General features: G+C 36.5%; 1 protein-coding gene across 1 annotated transcript; it reads left to right on the top strand.

Moving 5' to 3' along the window:
* Window positions 1-271: 271 nt before the first annotated feature.
* On the top strand, window positions 272-11,091 carry LOC138311017 (perlucin-like protein). The gene is made up of 5 exons (XM_069252445.1): window positions 272-356; window positions 4,735-4,826; window positions 6,164-6,251; window positions 8,591-8,804; window positions 10,957-11,091. Exons 1-5 carry the CDS (start codon window positions 314-316, stop codon window positions 10,988-10,990), a joined length of 471 nt encoding a protein of 156 aa, XP_069108546.1. The 5' UTR covers window positions 272-313; the 3' UTR covers window positions 10,991-11,091.
* The last annotated feature ends 13,230 nt before the right edge of the window (window positions 11,092-24,321 follow it).

Raw genomic sequence — 24,321 nt, 5'->3', positions numbered from 1 at the left:
TAAATATGTCCTAAAAACTGTTCTTAGCAGCTATAGTCGACACGTTTCAACTTCAAATGTATATGCGGATTTCAAATGACGCATCACCCGTAACAGTAACATGTGAATGTACGGTGTAACAGTGCGCAATGTGCCATTTATTGTGTTATGCATCGGTGCAATTATACTTTGAAATTGAAACAGACAAGATTTCTATAAATTAATATGTTTACGAATCCAAATGCGCTATCACCTTATGACACATTCGCCTTATCTATATTCTGATAAGAGTTCCGGCCTATCTATATTTTTACTTATTACTGACTCAGACAATATGGCGTTTGTCATCGAATTGATCGGCCTTCTCTTCCTGTTTGGTAAGCATATTTATACAAATATTATGTATGTTTGCAGTATTCATAACTATCCATCAAAGACGAGCTAGAACATGTTCACCCGTTTGTAAATTTAATCGTGTGTAAATATGCCAACGCAATACAATACAAGAGATCCCAGAGTGATCTTTGCGCCCACCAAAGATTGATCTATGTCTGACAAATGAAAGAGGGGTATTCTCTCTGCTTTTCAAACTTAAACTTCTTTTCTCTGCTTTTCAAACTTTAAACTATCAAAATCCAAGATGGTGGTTGACCATCTTGTTGATCAATCGGTCCCAGAATGCAATAGACAGAACAAGGGCCCTAGAAGAACCTACATGATAATTTGAGAACAATCCCTTCAGTACTCTTGTTGACCGATCAGTCCAAACATGTAATATGCACAACTAAAGTCCTACGGGAACCTACAAATGAGATTTGAGACAGATCCCTTCTTTCTGAGAAATAGTGGTAAAAAACAGTCAAAATCCAAGATGGCCGCCGGTCGGCCATCTTGTTGGTTGAGCAGTCCCAAAATGTAATATGCACAATAAGAGTCCTAGGGGAACCTAGTTATGAAATTTGAGACAGATCCCTTCAGTACTTTCTGAGAAATAGCAATAACAAACTTTAATTATCAAAATCCAAGAAGGCGGCTGGTCGGCCATCTTGTTGACCGATCAGTCCCAAAATGCAATATACACAACTAGGGTCCTATGGGAACCTCCTTGAGAAGGATTTCTTCAGTACTTTCTGAGAAATAGCAGTTACAAATTTAAACTATCAAAATCCAAGATGGCTGACTGGTGGCCATCTTATTTTTCGAATCAGCCACAAAATCTGTATGGTACACGAGAGACCCAGGGAACCATCCATGTGAAGTTTGAACAAAATTCCTCAGTAGTTCTCAAGAAATAGCAATAAAAAGAACTTCAACTGCCAAAATCAAAGATGGCTGTCTTGTTTTTCCGATCAGCCTCAAGATTTGTATGGCACAAATATGGAACAAAAGGACTCATCATGTGAAGTTTGAAATCTGATGATCGTGGGCTAAAAATGGTATCCGTAACTGATCTATAACTTATAATCTTAATATGACACGAGTTTCATAATTGGCACTACTGGCAAATTGTATTTTTCTATTAAAATAGGTGCAGACGAATTGATATTTTTTCTCAGTTACAAAAATACATTCTTCACACTATTACCATCTTTGGAAATTGAGCATGAATTTTTATTTCAAGATGAAATATTAAAAATAGTTACCTGCGTCCCGGAAACAAAATTAGACATATATATATATATATAGACGATTAGACACGAATTATTAGTATGTATTAGGGTCTGTCGGTGGTGGAGCGTGTTTCATAAAGCAACATAGATATCTTGTGTTCATTTGACAAGGTTATTCTGTATTGGAACAATCAAAATAAAGTTTACTATATAAATATATTAAGTACAATTCATAATTTTCTCTGATTCTACATTTCTTGTACTTCTAAATTGTATGATTCATCAATAAGTTTGAAGAAATGATTAACTAATCGTGGATAAAGGCACCGTACCATATATTTATTAATAGAATTAGTGTTCTGTAAAACACTTCTATAATAGCATCTGTTCCGATGGACATAAATCATTTATTAGTTGTACATTTTACGTATTATTATATAAATCATCATATTATTTAGAATACATGATTGATACATTTATCTTTGCTACATATCTGTTTAGGGAATTGTTAAAATTAATGCATGTGTCATGACAAGTATAAATTTAGACCAAACTTTATCTCAATATTCTGCAACAATGCAGCAGCGATGTTGAATTTCTGAATCCCATTGGTGGATGGCCATCGGCTTATTAGCCACATGGACTTTCTGGTCTGTATCTGGTGGGTAAAGATAATTTTCTCATGGCTGTTTCATTCTCATTTCTTTATTATTATACTGTTTGAAAAACAAAATTACTATCTATAATCTCATTAATAATATCTCATATACTGTCATGACTTCTGAAACATATACTTTCAAATACTCTTTCATGTCATTTGTATATATACATTATGTTACCAGGAGAGAACTTACACAGGCACTGCCTGTTGTTTGATACCATTTCAATATTTTTATTGGTACGGTAGGCGATTATATATAACTTGGCTTAAGATCAATGTACAATGTAATATCTGTCTACACATACAGACTCCCTAATGAAAAAAAAATGAAACTCGATATAAACAAGAGCATCGTTCACCTGGTTTGTAATTCCGAATTATATTCTAAATACAGGTTATTTATTTTCTGAAGGAATATGGATATTTCTCACAAATTCCTCTTTTGGGCCATATTCTATCCGCTCAAGGTGGTCAAATCCAAAATTTATACAATTTATGTTAACCTTCCCCGAAGGATGTTTCTTGGCTAAATTTGGTTACAAATTCGTCAAATAAGATAAATCCATGGTTTTTGCTCGCTAACTGTAGTATTCATAATCTCATTTCATTCAAATTTGGTATATTGCTTTATGTGAATGAGATCTCGAAGTGAATGGTTTGTTACTGGTCAGAATCTGTCAATATTTGCAAGAGTTACAGGACTTGATAACTTCACCTAATTATCAACAATATTTTCAACTAAATATTTTTTAATGTTTTAAACTGCTGTGCAGTCGACACTCCCGTTATGCTACATGAATATATCATAACGTCTACCTTCGCATCAGTATGTTCCAGTGGGACTGTACTACGTGTATAATAAGGACAGGAGAACCTTACATATTAGTTTCACAAAACAGAAACATAAATGAAGGAAAAAGTATAGTTAATTTTGTCATTTTTTACTACGAATACAGAAACATATCTTTTAGATGGTACCATTATATATTTCTTATTTGGATCTTTAAACTAATGCAAGACTTGTAGTTTGGCCCTAAATGACTTTAGTTGTCGATGGGCCGTAAAACTCATACATACAAACAAATAATAATTTATCACTCAACTATATTTTGTTCACAATAAAGAGTGATGAATATCGATAGTGTGGAAACCTACAACACACAGCAATGCACAGCAAATATTACATACAACTACATGTATAATGGTCATCCTCCCCCTCCAAAAAACATGGAAACATATTGACAAATTGGTCTGCATTGTGAGCTATGTTTAATGAATATTATTGATCTTTTTATGTATCTATACGATCTATACGTCAAGATGGAACTTTGGAAATGGCCAATCAGATTATTAGCACTGCCAGAATCCTGACTGGGGACGAAATGGTTTGTCTGTATGTAGTCATCTCGCCCAAAGTTCACAACAAAGCTAAATATATATGTATACTGGGACGAGACGGCGTTATCAATTATCGTCGTAATGTGTAGAAAATGTATTTGATCTGATAGACAGGTGGTAAAAGGTCATCCGAACATGACCGCTGACGGGATGTTTTAAGATCCTCTATTGATATTATTGCGAATTACAGACAAGACAGGCCCGAGCACCATCAAAAAAGCTTATAACATTTTTGCATTTTTATGAGCACCATCAAAAAAGCTTATAACATTTTTGCATTTTTATGATAACTCAAGATATAGGTGCTTTCCTACAGTACGGTAGCTTGCCTTGTTTGTATGATTAATTAACGTCCCATTAACAGCCATGGTCATGTAAGGACGGCCTCCCATGTATGCGGTGTGTTGCGTGTATGTTGTGCGAGGTGCGTGTTTCGGGAGACTGCGGTATATTCATGTTGTGTCTTCTTGTATAGTGGAACTTTTGCCCTTTTTATAGTGCTATATCACTGGAGCATGCCGCCGAAGACACCAAGCAACAGACCCCACCCGGTCACATGATACGGACAACGGGCGAACCAGTCGTCCCACTCCCTTTTTGCTGAGCGGTAGCTTGCCTAATGAATGCGATATATTCAATTATTCGCATTGTTTACATTGATATATAGAAAAGCAGGTCAATTATTTGTTTGTTTTATCAAATTAACAGCTTCGGCCTTCCATGTATGCAGTATGTTGCCTGTATGACGTGCGGGTGAAAATATCACATACGGTATATACCATACCTTAGAATCCTTATCTCCCAAAGCAACTGTGGAATGAATTGTCCTTTTGAAAGGTTTTAAAAAGATTGCCCCAAATGTATGACCATGTAAAAACAATGCCATAAACATCTTAAACAGTTTGATTTAAAAAAAAATCTTAAACATAATTAACTTCGCATACTTTTTTTCGACTTTAATTTTTAATTTGCATAGGATACATTATCATGAATCGGAAATACATCATTACGACCGATGTCATATGTGATATCGCTTTGGTGTCGTATTGTCGAATCTATTCATATCTGTATCTGTTTTGATTTCAGGGAGCCTCAACGCCTGTAGTGACGGCTGGATCAAGCATGGTGACGAATGCTTTCTGTTTAGCCATAATCAAGTTACATGGACTGAAGCCATGGTAAGAATTGGTTTTTTGTGCTATTTGGTTTTCTTTATTATATTCACGTCCTTTCAACATCAGGGGTCATTTAAGTAAGGCTTTCCTTGTATTTGGTGTCTGTGTGCTTAGGGAGATTGGTAAATTTATGTAGTGATGCATTAATTGTGGAACTCGTGCCCTTTTTATTGTTTTATCACTGAAGCATGCCGGCAATACACAAAACATATCATTTCACCCGGTGCATTAAAAAATGCATATATTTTTGTGTATTTATATATATATTTATATTAACTTGTTTGCCCCTTGAACCTTAAAACGTTGCGTTCATAAAACAATTGAGTATGCAATATATTCGAAAATATTTTCTTTTTGCGGACTATTGCACGCTATATTGAAATCTTATCAGTGATCTGCGGATTCAACGGCATTTCAGAATGTTTAATTTCAAACAATTCCTTATCGCATATATCCATGTACCAAATAGATAATATCAAATGTAAACAGACATTATTATATATCGATTGGTGTTAAATCGCCATATAATTTTGGAAGTGTCCTTGCTTAACGTACCTTCTGAAATGAAGGTAAATTACAGTCATTGACCGTGCTTTTGATTTCTTATCTCCAATTCCGGTTTCTACATTGGGCTCTTAGCTATAATCTAGACATAAAACAGGAATATTATAAAAAAATGAATACTATTACTGATGTTTTCCCTTTAGCTAGCCAGGGTTATGAAAAGTTCAAGAAAATATAGATATGAAACGAAATAATTTCTGGCCTGCAGGCAAGGCGTTATAATTGTACGTGCTGCTCCTATCGTTATAAGGCGACTTGTAGAAACTTATCGTTTCTCTTCTTTCTAACATCTTTCCTTTTTTATATCAATCATGACACGGTTAAACCGGGTTTTGAAGACGAATAATGTTCTCCACTGCCGACGAATCAAAACAAATTGATCATTTAGACAATTGGATATTATTTGTGTATATATATAAATTTATGTTATTAACACAAAACATATATTACAAAAACAACACTATTTGTAATCTGCGCAATCAGTACCTATATAACACATAGTGTCATGAGTTGTTTTCGGGATGTAATTAATCATTATAAATATTCTAATTATAAATAAAAATGAGAACCAAACACTTTTCAGTTAATAATATATTGTAATTGTATAAAGTAAGTAATTTTGTAAATGAAGAAAAATATCAATTCATCTGCTTCCACTATAATGTGTAAGAATACAATTCGTATGTGATGTAGTATCTTTAAACATCTTCATTGGGGACTACAACCTTTTGTAAAGCTCATTATAGGAAACCAAATATCATCAATTTGTTTTATAGGATATGTGCCAGTTCCTCGACAGTAAGCTAGCAGAACCAATGACAGCGGAGTTGGACGCTTTCATCGGTAGTCAATCAAAACAAAACCGTAAGTATACACAATCATATGGTTAATTGAACAGTCGTTGTGGTTGGAAGTAAGCCAGAGTACCGGACAAAAAATCATTGATCAGCGGTCAGTACCTGGCAATTGACCCACATAGGATTCGAACTCGCGAGCCAGGTGGAGGGATTGTGGCAATATTTCGTAAACATCTTAACTACTAGGCCACCGCGGCCAACAAACCCGCAACGGCTCTACATGACCTTGGCTCGCATTATACTGGCAACGGGCGAACCAGTCGTTGGCTCGCATTATACTGGCAACGGGCGAACCAGTCGTCCCACTCCCTGTATGCTGATCGCTAAGAAGGAGAAGAAATTACCACTTGCATAGACTTTTATATGTCTCGGCCAGAGGACAGATTTGTTTGTTTGTTTGTTTGATTTATTAACGTCCTCTTAACAGCTATGGTCATGTAAGGACGGCCTCCCATGTATGCGGTGTGTTGCGTGTATGTTGTGCGAGGTGAGTGTACTGGGAGACTGCGGTATGTTCGTGTTGTGTCTTCTTGTATAGTGGAACTGTTGCCCTTTTAATAGTGCTATATCACTGAAGCATGCCGCCAAAGACACCAAGCAACACACCCCACCCGGTCACATTATACTGACAACGGGCGAACCAGTCGTCCCACTCCCTGTATGCTGAACGCTAAGCAGGAGCAGAAACTACCACTTTTATAGACTTTGGTGTGTCTCGGCCAGGGGACAGAACTCAGAGCCTTCCTCACAGGTGTGAACGCTCAACTCAAGGCCAAAAGTGAGGCGGTGCCAAGGGAGGCATTAGGAAAGATAAAGTTAGTTAGGAAGAAGAGAAAAGATAAGATCCTAAATTTAGTCGCCTTTTACGATCATGCATAGAGGACAGAACAAAGAGCCTTCCTCACAGGGGCGAACGTTCAACTCAAGACCAAAAGTGAGGCGGTTCCAAGGGAGGCATTTGGAAAGATAAAGTCAGTATGGAAGAAGAGAAAAGATAAGATCCTAAATGTAGTCGCCTTTTACGATTATGCAATGGGGGTAGCCGGTACAATTCTAACGCCCTTCCCGCAGGTCCAATACACCAAGCAACACATCCCACAGGTCAAATTATACTGACAACGGGCGAACCAGTCGTCCCACTCCCTTTACCCCTTTTATAGACTTTGGTTAGTCTCAGCCAGTAGACAAAATCCAGTGCCTACCTGACACAAAATAAGAAATTCAATCACATTTTACGAACATGCAAAAGAGGCATAAGGTACAACATGCAAGACAAAGAAATTATTTTTTGCTGCAATTTGTACTTTGAAATTACAACCTATGCATTGTAAGCTTTGTAATTCTCAAAATGTTTTTGATGGTGAATAGCATTAACAGCTCTTCAGGATTCGTGAGTATGAATAATAAGACACATATAACTTTAAACAAACCCTTTTTTAAGTAACTTAAAAAACCACCTTTCCATTCTTTACATACATTGTTTGAGACCTCACACAATGGGCAACATTTTTATTTTATTATGTTATTGACCTTAGGTAGCCTTAAGGTGGAGCTGATTTTTTTTCTTGATAACAATGTTTGCATTGTTTCAGACCATAGGCATCGGTTAGAAGGATTTGTCAACGTCTTAGTAATGTTTTCACTGTTTCATGCTGTAAGATTTTGACTTTGAAGAACTAAATTGAATTAATTTATCTTAATTATTTTCATTGGTGAGACCAGATAAATTTCTTAAGAGCAATTCTGTGTTTGCTTAACCATCTTTATAAGATATTGGTTTGGCGGTATTGTAATCTCATATCTCCACAAGAGTTACTTCCCTTCAGTACTGGTAAATTGAAATAAAAGGTAATAACCCTGGTAGATAGGAATATCAGGCCCAAAGAGTAAATATATTGTTACAAAAAAACTGCGATTTTACTTGATGCATGACCCTAGCTGTTGATAGGGGGGCCGCGGTGGCCGAGTGGTTAAGATGTCCCGACATATTACCACAAGCCCTCCACCTCTGGGATGCGGGTTCGAATCCATGTGGGGCAGTTGCCAGGTACTGACCGCTGGCCGGTGGTTTTTCTCCGGGTACTCCGGCTTTCCTCCACCAACAAACCTGGCACGTCCTTACATGACCTGGCTGTTAATAGGACATAAAAACTAAACAAACTGTTGATAGGACGTTATTGTAATCAAACAAACCATCAATTTTTCTTAATAATCTCCTTTCTTTAGAATTGCTAATAAACGTACATATTTGAAAGGTTACAGAGTTTCTCGTTATCACGTTTTCATTGCTTTACCCCATATAATTTGGTAAAATGGAACTTGAATTATTATGTTTTGATTTTTAAGACCGTAGATACTGGTTGGGAGGTACTGACATCCCAAAGGAGGGTACATGGATCTGGATGTCCAATCAGGAGACAATGACATACACTAATTGGCACGCTCCGGACCCTAACAACGGTAACCAGGGAGAGGACTGTTTGTTAAATGATTGGTGGTATACAGGGAAATGGGCTGATGGAGAATGTGAATGGAAGGAATATTACATCTGTCAGCGAGTGTAAGTATAGAATGAGTAAAATTTCGTACATATGATTAGGAAATGCATGCCTCCAAAGCGATAATATTTCTAGAGGTATTTTATGAAAAAATGTGGTGTTTTAAAAACGACATTTCATCGTGAATACTTTTAAGCTTACAATAAGATTTACATGGAGGTAATTATGACGGTTTTCGTTCTACCTCTTCAGGGGTTTGTGCGATTGCTCGGAAACGCTTTTGTAAATGCTGGTCTTTATGTTTTAAGACAAAACTATGCACAGTCGTAAATCTGATTGTGAAAAAATCAACTTGTGAAATGGAAGAGATAAAAAAACAAGAGGCCCAAAGGGCCTTAACGGTCATCTGACTACCTTGACAATAGTAAAATTAATTATATATGGTGTCACTTTGTCAGGATCATGTCAGGATCATTTTCAATTTCTTTCAACAAATTTCATTTCAAACAAGAGGCCCAAGGGCCTTTAAATATAGGAACTTAATTATACATAGTGTCATGGTTGTCATCTTCGATTTGGGATCAACCAGAGATGTAACAATACTTTGTCTGGACCATGTCAGGATCATTTCATGCAAGTTTCAGCCAAATCCCTTCGGTAGAACTTGAGAATAAGTTCAAAATGTGTTTTCAAGATGGCGGCTGTGACGGCCATCTTGGATTTCGGATTGACCCGAAAAATAACAACACTTTGTCTGGACCATGTCAGGATCATTTCATGCAAGTTTCAGCGAAATTGCACCGGTAGAACTTGAGAAGAAGTTCAAAATGTGTTTTCAAGATGGAGACTGTGGCGGCCATCTTGGATTTCAGATCGACCCGAAAAATAACAACACTTTGTCGGGACCATGTCAGGATCATTTCATGCAAGTTTCAGCCAAATCGCACTGGTAGAACTTGAGAAGAAGTTCAAAATGTGTTTTCAAGATGGCGGCTGTGGCGGCCATCTTGGATTTCGGATCGACCCGAAAAATAACAAGACTTTGTCGGGACCATGTCAGGATCATTTCATGCAAGTTTCAGCGAAATCGCACTGGTAGAACTTGAGAAAGTTCAAAATGTGTTTTCAAGATGGCGCCTGTGGCGGCCATCTTGGATTTCGGATCGACCCGAATAATAACAACACTTTGTCGGGACCATGTCAGGATCATTTCATGCAAGTTTCAGCCAAATCGCACCGGTAGAACTTGAGAAGAAGTTTAAAATGTGTTTTCAAGATGGCGGCTGTGGCGGCCATCTTGGATTTCGGATCGACCCGAAAAATAACAACACTTTGTCGGGACCATGTCAGGATCATTTCATGCAAGTTTCAGCCAAATCGCACCGGTAGAACTTGAGAAGAAGTTCAAAATGTGTTTTCAAGATGGCGCCTGTGGCGGCCATCTTGGATTTCGGATCGACCCGAAAAATAACAACACTTTGTCGGGACCATGTCAGGATCATTTCATGCAAGTTTCAGCCAAATCGCACCGGTAGAACTTGAGAAGAAGTTTAAAATGTGTTTTCAAGATGGCGGCTGTGGCGGCCATCTTGGATTTCGGATCGACCCGAAAAATAACAACACTTTGTCGGGACCATGTCAGGATCATTTCATGCAAGTTTCAGCCAAATCGCACCGGTAGAACTTGAGAAGAAGTTCAAAATGTGTTTTCAAGATGGCGCCTGTGGCGGCCATCTTGGATTTCGGATCGACCCGAAAAATAACAACACTTTGTCGGGACCATGTCAGGATCATTTCATGCAAGTTTCAGCCAAATCGCACCGGTAGAACTTGAGAAGAAGTTTAAAATGTGTTTTCAAGATGGCGGCTGTGGCGGCCATCTTGGATTTCGGATCGACCCGAAAAATAACAACACTTTGTCGGGACCATCTCAGGATCATTTCAGGTAAGTTTCAGCTCAATCCCACTGGTCAAACTTGAGAAGAAGTTCAAAATGTGAAAAGTTAACGCACGGCGGACGGCGCACGGCACACGGCGCACGGCGGACGGCGCACGACGACGGACGAAACATGATGACTATAGGTCATCCTGACCCTTCGGGTCAGATGACCTAAAAAGCTAAAATATGACACCCAGTCTGACAATAGAGCTTGGTCTGATATATCAATCTTGAAGAAAACTGTTTGATGAAAAAATATTTGTTTTTAATTTCAGAGACGATTCATTTTCGTCTGGCCTCATTGGGTAGATCATATTTTCAGTATATTAAAACTACAATTATATGTACATTGCCCAATGCACACTTACTACATATTTGTGTTTATCAAATAAACTGCTTTACGAAATGGGTTTTTTGTTTTATCATAATGACGCTTAAGGGAATGAACGTTATGAACAAAAAACATTAATTTGACAAAACTGACAATGGTTTTCAGATCACCACTGCATATTGACCAACCTTTTAAGAAAATTTTTATTTACAAGTCCCTGATTACCAGTGCTCAAATATGACAATGAATAATTTATATAATAGCTAAGTATGTTAATTGTATTGATAAAACTATATGACTGCAGTTCGACGAGAAAAGACATGTAGATTGGCATATATTAAAACGAATGATAACCTATTAACAATCAAGATAATTCAGTATCGAGCTCGTAAATATGGCTTATATTTTTACTTCCATTAGTTTATCATTACAAACCACTGTGCATCACATTTAAACTATCAAGAAAAGAAAATACACTTGTAATTCAGAGTCGAGGTCATAAATATAGTCATTTTCTATTTCTTTTTCTTTTGTTCATTATTACAATTTGTTTGTTTGATTAATTAGCGTCATATTAAAGTCCCATTATGTTATGGGAATAATTATCATCACAAGTTACCAAATTCTGCTGAATGATAGAGCATATATCCTTATGAAAATATCCGCTAATAAAAAATCCCCAACATTTCCATGTTTTTCAAAATCAACTGAAAACCCCTTGTATAAGAGGGGATATTCCAACTCACTGCGACAGAAAATAAACATATCAAATTCGCATACACAGGCAGATAGATATAGAATTTTCCAAACAAATTTCGTAATGACGTACACGTGTATATATGACAGATCATACAATAGGGGCAGTAGGTGCAATTTTAATACCTTACTTACAGGGCAAAAACATCCTCCGAATTGCATTCCGTTCCAGTCAACAAGGCATTCACGAACCACCAGCAAGGGAAACAAGTGTACAATTACCCTTATTACCTTACCAAGTGCTCCTGCTTAGCGCTTAGCTAAGTTCACCCTTTGTCAGTATAATGTGAGCAGGTTTGGTGTCTTCGGCGGCATCCTTTTTCTATTACATGATCGAATTAGAAAACAGGAGATCTTGGCGCCCACCAAAGAATGATCTACAAGTATGTCTGAAAAACAAAAGAGGGATCTTTTCTCTGCTTTTTAAACGTTTACTTCATATTACTACATATGAAATTTGAGAAAGATCCTTTGAGTACTAGTTGGGCGACACCTGAAGGAGTGTCGCGGATGAAATGAAGAGAAGAGAAATGGGAGATAACTCTTGTTGTTACTGTTAAACGGGGCCAATTTCATTAGGTTATGGAAAATATACCAGAGTTTGAAGTCATTTCAGGATTTTAGTCTATTTGACCCCTGTGACCTTGAATAGAGGTCAAGGTTATTTATTTAAACAACCTTGGTAGTTCATTATATGATATATACTGGCAGTTAACCTGAAAGATACATTTTGACTGATTTTCTATAAAAAAAAAACATTAAAGGAAGGTAATTAAGAAATGAGAAATCCTTTTAAGCTACATCCCCAATACTCCATGGGTTACTATCACTGACGTAATATGCACCCCTGGACTATCTCATAGTAAAAATAGAGCCACTTCAGAAGAAAAAAACTGACCAATCCCAGGCTTGTAAAAATCACTTGGCTACATTCTCAATATTCCAGGGGTTACTATCACTGATGTAATACCCACTCATGGACTAATTTCTCATAGTAAAATAGGAGGCAGTTCAGAAGTAAACAAGAGGCCCAAGAGGCCTTGACAGTCACCTGAGTGCTGATACAATTGCAAATTCGGTTCAAATCTTTAAAAAGCATTTATGAATTAAAAGAAACCCCTTTTGGACCCACTCCTCAGGCCCCTATGAGTCAGTCATGGAAAATGTGTTAATAGGATTCAATTGCCATATCATACTGATAATTCTGACATTTGATTCATTTTCTATTACAAATGACCAAATAATGTTCAAAAATGTGTTTTCCCTATAGAAACTATAGTAAATATGACCCCCTACCCAGGGGGAAATATGAGACCCCAGGGTCATATATAATTCATAATTTTTGTAAAGGACCTTAAGACCTTTCTATCTATGAAGAGTATTTGATTCTACCATTTCCAGAATTGCAGAAGAGGGTTTTTGAAGTTTTAGCCTATCCTATTTGACCCCTTTTAGCCCCATCCATTAGGCCTCTGGGGGTTAGTTATGGAAATTTCATTAATATGATTCAATGGCCATTTCATACTGATAATTCTGACATTATTTGACTCATTTTCTATTACAAAAGAACAAATAATGCTCAAAAATGAGTTTTACCAATATAAACTATAGTAAACTTGACCCCCTCCCCAAGGGGAAACGTTATTCCATCTATGAAGAGTATATGATTCTACCATTTCCGGAATTTTAGAAGAGGATTTTTGAAGTTTTAGCCTATTTGACACCTTTTGGTCCAAACCCTCAGGCCTCTTTTGGACCATACCCTCAGGCCTCTAGGGGACCATATAATTCACAATTTTTATTGATCTTTGGCAATGAAAAGTTTCTGCAAAATTTCATTGAATTTAGTTCAGTGGTTCTTGAGAAGAAGACGAAAATGTAATTTATTGTCGCACGACGACGGACAAAAGGCTATTAGAATAGGTCACTGGAGACTTCGTCTCTGCTGACCTAATAACTGATACAGTCCTGCAAAGACTTCCTTTCAAGATTACAGAGAAAGTGACACCCAACTTCAAACCAACACAGTGAACCATATTATACAATTCCTTTGATGTACGTTAAATGATCTAATTACCTGTGTCTTCTGTTGCCTGCAGTTTCATTGACCGATTTGCCAGGTGTAATATAGCCACGCCTCTACTCGCAAACACACGTGTTTCTATTCAATGTCGGAACAAACAATGTGGTTTGATTGACAGCTGGCGATCAGTTAATTATGAAATAGTGCAGGGGTAGATATTATGTCAGTGATAGTAACCCCTGGCGTATGGAGAAGGATTAGGCTATTACTCTGCTATTTTCTTATTAATAAAAAAAGGGAGACTTAAAATTTGAATGTGGCATTTTATAATTGTCCCTATGACATACAATTAAGCAATGAGTTCATCATAATTGCTATTGATGCCTGGAATATGCATTTTCATTAATAATCATGTAAAAGTCTCTGCTAGCTACCCCCATTTTTTCGAAAAATAAGTAAAATATTGGTAATAATATACAATATCGCCTGGCTGGACACTTTTTCTCTTACAAATACATACATTTTAGAGAACAAGAAATGTTAAACAGTTTTTTACAGAGAAAAAAAAACAAAATAAAACTACTGCTATAATCAAGCTAAAATAACCAGAATTCATTTAATATGGATTACATGTATATCGTTTCATAATGACACGGCATCACAGATTTGAAATATATCATGTACTTATACATGTACATCACGAATTATCATGTAAAAGTCTCTGCTACCCCCATTTTATCAATAAGAAACTGTTTTTCCTCATTTAGATAAAAAAATTGTCAAAATATAGACAATATTGGTCTGACTGAATACTCAATCCATAACAAAACATAGCTTTCTCTGTTTTCGCAATTCTTTTAGTGATATTGAGCATTTTGCTAGAAATTATACCTTAAAAAATAAACAAATAAGCCAATTACCTCCCTTTATCCAATCCCAATGAAAACTGTTCATATGAACATTTTAAGAATATTAAGTTTTTAATTCAAAACCCAAGTACCCTTTTAAGTCAGTTGTCATTTTCAACCCTTGATGGTATACATGCATTTGATCATACTTACATAAGATATTTAACAATATAATGCTTTAATCAAGAAATGCCTTGGAAATGTATAATGCTAATTGATGTTGGGCAATTAGGGTAATGGGTTATATAAGGTGCCAAGCTTTCTAATTATCATAACATTTATGAGACCTTTTATGAGAACTCTATTCATGGGGCCACGGTGGCCGAGTGGTAAAGATGTCCCGACATATTACCACAAGCCGTCCACCTCTGGATCACAAGTTTGAATCCGATGTGGAGAATTTGCCAGGTACTGACAGCTGGTCTGTGGTTTTTCTCAAGGTTCTCAGGCTTTCCTCCACCATCAAACCTGGCACATCCTTAAATGACCCTGGCTGTTAATAGGACGTTAAACTAATAAAAAAAGAGAACTGTATTCTACATTCGAATTGGAAACACATATGGTACCAGTTAATTAAATCATTTTAAATCCTTGATACTGCTGAAGGATATGAAAATCAGTTAAATAAATCATCACATTAAGGATCTATTTGTAGCTTTTATACATACGCAGAAATGAATTACCTAGTATACCAAGCTCATGCTTCTCTTTTGTTTTATTAATCATTTACATGAATAGATAACACAGCATATTTAATTTTTATATTGAGGAAGATTACCTATATATATATACAGGTACATGAACTAGTATTCAAAATAGTTACTGTTTCCAAGTGTTATTCATTACAGATGAAAAAAATGTCAAGAGCAAGCAAATCATATATTTAAAAGTCTATACCTTAACCGAAATGGCTTTCAATTTATGATTTTTTTTTAGATATAATTTTATACTTAGAAAAAAATTGAAAACATTTCTCAAATTCATAATTTATCTGGCTTCTAAAATGCTTAAAACTGAAGAGGCTGTTACAAGTTTGACATTCACTACTGTATAGTGAGTGTTATAACTAGGTCTCCTTTAACCTAGATATACTGCATGATTAAAAAAAAAACACAGAAAAACTGTTGTTATTTTGGAAATAAAATGTCAAAATATCCTTAAAGGCTCGTGGTATATCAAATTTTATAAATTTAAGTTTAATAAATTTCAAATGATGTAGCCATGAGTGTAAGATTCTATTCATCACATAACTAGTATTAATCAAAACATAGTCAAAACTTCAGTGATTCTGACAGGAAAAAAGGGCATCCGTGGTGCTTTGTTTAAAGCGCACCTTGACCTCAATAAATGACCACCAGATCAGAGTCCAGGGGCACCAAGAAGATATCAACGACTTCCTTTACAAGGAAAAATCTTACAAATGTTCTTGAACATTGTTTATTTAATTCTAGATCTATTGAATCCTTGAGAGAATAGCCAGGGTTTAAGCTCTGGGTCAAAATTTCAATTCTGTTTTATGTAAGAGTGGCGAAATCAGGCTTGGATTCGACGTGTCAACCGAGATAATCATACAAGTTACAAGATCATAGAGGTCATTAATAACTACGAAGCCACAATAGTGTTCGTCTTACAAAATTTATGACATGACCGTGTTTAACATTGCTATAAATGGGTCGGTGTGATATTATACATGTATGCTAATTTTCACAACGCGGGTCAATCTGATGATTCCTGTCGGCATCCTAATTATTACGCAGTAGTTGACTATCACTATACACAACACAGCAAAATTGTGAAATGAATTTTCATCGTTAACATAATGACCTCACCCACCCAGTCTGTACAGTAACTTAAAGCCACACTATACGTAACCATCAACAAAATTTTAAAAAGTTAAATTCGACCCCGATATTGTTAGTATTTGTAGATGTAGTTGAAATTAAGATATATTAAACAATATTTATAATGTTTTTTTTAATAACTTTGATACAGCAGTTATTGAAAGTCAATACATGTAAACATGCCTTCATTTTTAACTGGTCGGCGAGTGGTCGCCATAGAAGTTACGATTATTGCCGAACGGAAGTCGGAAAGTTCATGACCTGTTTTCGGAAGAGATCGAACAGACGTTACGTAGATGCGGTAGTGAGTCACATGAGGTTCTCGGCACAATGTCGGCTAACTTCGGCTTGTTTGACTAAGTGGGACCCACCTAGAGATGTTTAAAGATGCTCCACCTCTGACAAATAGTATTTTTTCACTATTAAAAACAGGAGCAGACGATTTAGTATTTTGCATCAGTTACAAAAGTTACTTACTTTACACCATTACCACCATTGAAAAGTTTGAGCTTCTAATTTTACTTCAAGTTAAAAATATAAAAAATAATTAATTGCATCCCGAAAAAATTCTGTGCCGCTATATCATATATGGAATGAAGTACTGATTTCGCATGCACCAAAGGCAAAACAAATTATTTTATATAATTTTTTTGGGTTAATTAGACATATATATACACAATTAAATACCAATTATTGTTCAAATAATGAATATCATTTATGCTCTGTCGGCGGTGGAGCATCTTTAATATTTATTTGATTTTTATCAAAACATTCCTAATCATAATCGCTCATCTTGACTTCGATTTAGTCCTGTCTCTGCATGATTTACAACAGGATTTTTTTTTCAACATTCTTCTAAATCATAAAAAAAATAAGAAAGATACGGATATTGGGCCTTTAAGCCCAAGCAATTATCATGTGTCATGTAAAACTGCAGTGCATACAAATGTACATGTATCTACAAAATGTACATGTAATAATGTTGATCATATCCATTGTCAAACTACATTGTTACCATTTTTTCTGGTTTGTTTTCTTTAGTTGTCTAATATTCAGATTACTTGAAGTCATTTCGGTACCTTCTGAATGTCATTTCGCCATGTTCATTTTATGATACCGAAAAGACTTCCGCATGTACCGAAATGACATGTAACGAAATCGAAGCTACGTAAGTTACATGTGAGCCTACGCACTACCGAAACGATATGTGCATGACTTTATGGTTTAACTACTAACAATTTAATCATATGCTCAAACAATATATTAGGAGATACATATATTCAAACGGCATCTGCCTCAAAGGCGGTACAGTTGTCAGTTTACGTGCTGTTAAGCCACGATTTAGAACGCATGCATGGTTCTGTTGTCAGACAGTCACTCGCGATGATGATCATAAACAGACTGTAAACAGTACCTAACGTTATATTTGCAGGCCTACAAAAACAATCAAATATATCTGATAATACTAATATCCACCGATAATGATATTGATGTCTATAACAAGTAAAATGAACAATTACTTACCTGATAATGCCGGATTTAACTTGAACATCAAGGCGGCTTCAACGTTTTTACTCAACCGGATACAAACAATACACATTCCTTATAGGGGGCGCGATAGTCTGCGCCATGATTTTGTGCGTTCGATACAGTACAAACAGATTAATTTCACTTTGCACTTGTTGGACGCATTTTGTAACATAAATCTGATGATTAGTGCATACATTATTTACTCATTTTATAATATTTAGTCACTTCTACAGAAAATTTCAAAAATGTCACTCATTTTTAAATGGTACATTTGCCGGTCCAATCGGTGAGAATAGCTCCGAAGGAAGGCGTCTGGGACCCCGAAATATCTCGTCTGTTGTGGAAATTTACCGAGAACCTGCGAAATATCACCATTATTCAAGGCTGTATTGTGGTCGTTGTATGTAACATTTCCAAAAATCAGAAATACCGTTTTGTTCAGAATTATTTAGACTTTTTATATGTAGAGTCTCAGATTGCTAACTTTTTAAGTTATTTCACTAGGACGAATTAAACAGAAACCAGTGATCAAAATGCCGATTTTTGCCTGTTTGACCCAAAAAATATCACCTTTAAAGAATTTTCATAGCTGACACGATTATTTCAATCGATAGATCACGCTGAGATTAACTTACATTAAAATTTTTAACAAAATTTATAACATAGTTTCCTTATTACCCAAATCGCGAAAATAAGCGGGTTGATAGGTTTATTTAGCCGTGTTAACATTTCGTTCCAGAACGAAAACTCTGTTATAACAGAGTTGTCGTTCTTACTCTTCATTTCATACTTTCTGAGAAATAGCGGTAACAAACTTCAATTGTCAAAATCCAAGATGGCGTCCTGACGGCCATCTCGTTCACCGATTGGTCCCAAAATGCTATATGCATAACCAGGAATCTAGGGGAACCTTCACATGAATTTTGAGACAAATTCCTTCAGTACATTCTTACAAAAAGTGGTATCAACTTTAAACTATCAAAATAAAAGAAGGTGTCCTGTCGGCCATCTTGTGCACCGATCGGTCCCAAAATGCAATATGCACAACTAGGCCCCTTCAGTACTTTCTGAGAAATAGCGGTAACAAACTTTAACTATCCAAATCCAAGATGGCGGTCTGTCGGCCGTTTGTTGACAGATTGGTCCTAAAATGAAATATGCAAAACTAGACCCCTAGGGAAGCCTACATGTGAAATTTTAGAGAGGTCTCTTCAGTACTTTCCGAGAAATAGTGGTAAAAGACTTTAAACTATTTGTGCAGTCAAAAATGATAATTTCAGTTTATGCTGGAAATGGCTTTATTAGCACGTGTAGAAACCTCTCCGTGCCGCGCGCGACCGGAATAACCGGTAAGCCGCCGATGTTGAGGTCAAATTTTCTGAACATCCGATAATGCATATTTTCTAGCTCTAAACCGTGTGACGTCATAATAGTCCGCGGCTTTTATAGCTGTACTATAACCGATGTGCTATCACTTACATCGACGGTCATAGGAAAAGCCGATCAACGATATTTTATTATTACTTTTGAGTGAAGTTAATCGTACATTAACTTTGTGATGTGATGCTTGACGTACGTACACACCAATGATTGATCATTACAAACATTGCATTTTGTGTTGCTAACCAAATAAATTAAGATACATTTATTACAATACCGTAAACCGTTTCAACATGTGGTAGAAAGTATTTATATTTGATATTATGAAAGATCAAAATATTGAGATATTAAGCAAAACAAATTATTTTTTCAGACTGTGCAGTCGCTTTCAATTTTTAATCGATAAATGAGTAGATACACCGATATAGATATATAAGTAGTCATGCCTTTGGTTTGATGGTTATGTAATTAATACATGTACATTGACCTGGATTTTGTTTACCTTTACAAAACGCCATCTATCGAACTCACCTGTAATTACCTTGCCACGGGCAATTTGCTATTGGGTGGACTATATCGGGTATTTGCTATTGTCTTACTTTCAATCGAGTTAAGACATCCGTTAATTGGATTATGATTTGAATTATGGAAACCCCGTACATCTATACTCCAGGTTTTTTTTATTGTCACCTCCATTTTTGAAATGATATTGTAAAAGCAAATAGAAATAATATTTTAACTCAAAAACTGTGCCGTGTTTGCATCGTTAGAGCAGAAGTTTGAAATAAAAACACGAATTCTAGATATATTCATGCTAAATTTTGGGACTTTACTCGTAAAAAGATAGTGTTACATTATACTGTTTTTTTAATATACAGAAATTTACATAATATGCTATCTAAATCTCAGTCGAGACTGATCCGAACATCATTTTGATATCGCTATCAAATTGGAGTGATTACCTAATTTAAAGTTAAATATATGCTTGTTTGAATGTTTGAAAAGGTGTAAATGGGATGTTTTGAAACTGAAAATATCTACATCAAAAAGCTAGAATAACCATTTACCCGAAAAACTCAAATAGTAGATCTAATGTTTACGTATATGTGCTGTATACATGTATAGTACTAGACTCATCCTGTTGAACCGCGGACTACTGTGACATCACAAGACCATGTGACCGCCTAGCGCATTATCTCTGAACTGTAGTCGACACTACCCGTAAATGTCAATGTTCGCCCACCACTACCGCCCGTTACTCCTTCATTTCCAGAATATATAATGTATGGTCCCAAAATTGGCTATGGAAATAATAGAATCTTTCGCTACCTAGAGAAAAAAACATGGTTCCGTTGTCTGTATGTCAATATTGATGACGTCAATGCTAGCCACGGTCACGCATAAAATCACAATGTCGCGTAAATGTCTTACGGTTAAAAAAAAATTAGCGCGCGCAATCTGTCATACTCTATGAATTGACAGAGAAGTCTCCCACTTCTAAAACCGATCACAAATCAGTGAATGGTGTGAGAACATGATATATCTGCCTTGCAGGTAGGGCGTTAGAATTGTAACTGCTGCCCCTATTGCATGATCGTAAAAGCCGACTAAATTTCTCTGTTCTCTTTTTCCTAACTGACTTCATTTTTCCTAATGCCTCCGTTGGCACCACCTTACTTTTGGCCTTGAGTTGAGAGTTCGCCTGGCCGAGACACACCGAAGTCTACAAAAGTGGTAGTTTCTGCTCCTGCTTAGCGTTCGGCATACAGGAAATGGGACGACTATTTCGCCCGTTGTCAGTAAAATGTGATAAGGTGGGTTGTGTTGCTAGGTGTCTTCGGCGGCATGCTTTAGCGATAGAGCACTATAAAAAGGGCAACAGTTCCACTAAATAAGAATACACAACATGAATATACCGCAGTCTCCCAAAACACGCACCTCGCACAACATACACGCCACACACTGCGTACAATGGAGGCCGTCCATATATAAACTTAGCCGTTAATAGGACGTTAATTAATCAAACAAACAAACTAACTAACTAAACATGATATGTCCATTACCACAAATTTGCCCAAAAGAAGAAAAAAGCAAACCAGATCTGCATCCAAACACACAGAAACGAGACCGATTGTTTATTCCAAAAGCTCTAACATAAAATGAAACCACGGAGTGGAAGGCTTTCATTACGAAACCCATTACAGTACTCAGAGTCAGAAACACTCAACGATCAGGAAAGAAAGGATGTTCCCTGTTGCCTTCTAATGGGCAAAGCGAGTGAATTTTTCACACTTCTTCATCAGGATTCAAACATAGATAATTTGGAAATTATATTCAAGATGGCTTCTAAAACCTATCACGACTATCCAGATGAATCATTGTATGCGCAGAAAATATCCACCATCTACGAAAGAAGCGGGACAATGCGTCTTAAATCTCAGATTTTGATCAATCGAGGATGTGGTTGACAATATAAAGATGCTTCAATGCACCAGGATGGCCCTATACGGCCGAGAGAAACATAAATTTTTTCTAACAGATGACTTTCAAGACCAATCTGATTAAAATACAGATCCATATGGGGAAAACCATATAATACCAGACACCTGTCACGTGCTTCATAAATCAAATGCTATTTTGACGGCTATCCCATAACGATACCAATCAAGTCTGGCGTGACTAGCTAAAAATACACTTTATGCAGTGAATAAAGTCAAGAATTTTGATTGGTTTATACATATTGTATTCTAAAAATAAAACGAAAGCCGGGAAGTGCCAGGCACACATTACCGGACACTTCCGCGGCATAGGGGTATATTACCGGACACATCTTTCTTAGATAGCAAACTATGTTTACTAGCAAAAATATGTTACTCTAACTCAAAATAATTATTACTAAAATCCAAAGATTACATCCCAGTGTTATTTAAATATGCTAAAATTCTTCCAGTTGTTCTATCGCGGTGGACCCATTATCGTGATTTTGAATGGCGCGATACAAAATGCGATTTTTATACTTTTTACGTGTATAGAATGATGACACGTATCAAAATTAGGCTATAAATATAATGGATTAACAGGTAATCACAAATAGCACACGTACGGGGACACTCTTTCCGTGGCGAATGAATATTGTTACTTGTACGTACGTACACTGTAAACACTATTTCTAGTTTTTCAAGTAAATAACATGTCGATTCACGTGTTTTTCAATTCAATTATTATATTGACTTTAAGTCAATGACCCTTCAGTGCAAAGTAGACATAACAAAAAATTTGGAAACAAAATTTCAAAAAGTATCTAACTTATTATAGAAAAAGTTTAAGATATGATACCATTCGTTAAAAAACGACAGACGGACACTGGAGTGTATGAAATTATGACATAACACCTTTATGCAAGTCAGTTTTAGCTTAATTTAAAATCATCATCGAAACCAAACCAAGTACGTGTATATGTATACAATTTTAAACTAGCAAATTCAATTCTTACAATAATTATATTACTTTGAAGACAGACGGTTTTAAACGTGCATGTATTTCTATACATAGTTTTGTCTAATGTTTGGCATAAGTAAAAAGTGAAATTCATCTTCAACTTCCAAAGCATTACAGTTTATTCAATCTATGACACCTGAAATATTTATAGTGTCAGACGCACATGTATATATTTCTGCGAACATTATATTTTTTACTGTGACATCATATAATACATGTAATTGTCATATACATGTATATGTCACTATGTGATCACATCATAGTCTAACATTTGTTTTTCTTAGCTCACCTGGCCCGAAGGGCCGGTGAGCTTATGTCATGGCGCGGCGTCCGTCGTCCGTCCGTCCGTCAACATTTCCTTTAAATCGCTACTAGTCAAAGAGTTCTGCATGGATTGTAACCAAATTTGGCCACAAACATCCTTGGGGGAGGGGAAACAGAACTTGTATAAATTTTGGCTCTGTCCCCCGGGGGCAGGAGGGGCGGGGCCCAATAGGGGAAATAGAGGTAAATCCTATAAATCGCTACTTGTCCTAGAGTTCTGCATGGATTGTAACCAAATTTGGCCACAAACATCCTTGGGGGAGGGGAACAGAACTTGTATAAATTTTGGCTCTGGTCCCCCTGGGGCAGGAGGGGCGGGGCCCAATAGGGGTAATAGAGGTAAATCCTTTAAATCGCTACTTGTCCTAGAGTTCTGCATGGATTGTAACCAAAATAAGCCACAAACATCCTTTGGGGAAGGGGAACAGAACTTGTATAAATTTTGGCTCTGACCCCCCGGGGGCAGGAGGGGCGGAGCCCAATAGGGGTAATAGAGGTAAATCCTTTAAATCGCTACTTGTCATAGAGTTCTGCATGGATTGTAACCAAATTTGGCCATAAACATCCTTGGGGGAAGGGGAACAGAACTTGTATAAATTTTGGCTCTGACCCCCTGGGGGCGGGAGGGTTGGGGCCCAATAGGGGATTTAGAGGTTAATATTAAAATTCCTTCAGAAAAGAAACAATGAACCTGTATTCAGAACATTACTTGGCATTACAAACCAGGTGAGCGATACAGGCCCTCTGGGCCTCTTGTTTTAAACTAAATTGCACTCTGTTTAGAGCCCTTTCCAGTTTTATTTTCTCTCTATTTTCTTTATTTAGTTGAATTTGTTGTTTTTTCTGAATGACCTCGTCATTGGTGAGAAGGCGATGGGTTGTGATCTTTTTTCTTTGAACATTCACCTTCGGGAGGTTGCTGGATGACAACTTTGGGGGGAGAAACAGATTCTCAATTTCGCTATCCCATAGCGAAACAGTGGGACAAGGCTCAGCAGTAACAGCGCCATTGCCTAGCAAATTGAGCAGAAGCTCAGCGCTTTCGTTAT

Source organism: Argopecten irradians, chromosome 16 (assembly GCF_041381155.1).
Source record: "Argopecten irradians isolate NY chromosome 16, Ai_NY, whole genome shotgun sequence".
Lineage (NCBI taxonomy): Eukaryota > Metazoa > Mollusca > Bivalvia > Pectinida > Pectinidae > Argopecten > Argopecten irradians.
The sequence above is the reverse complement of the archived record's forward strand: the minus strand, read 5'-3'. Positions and strand labels throughout refer to the sequence as shown.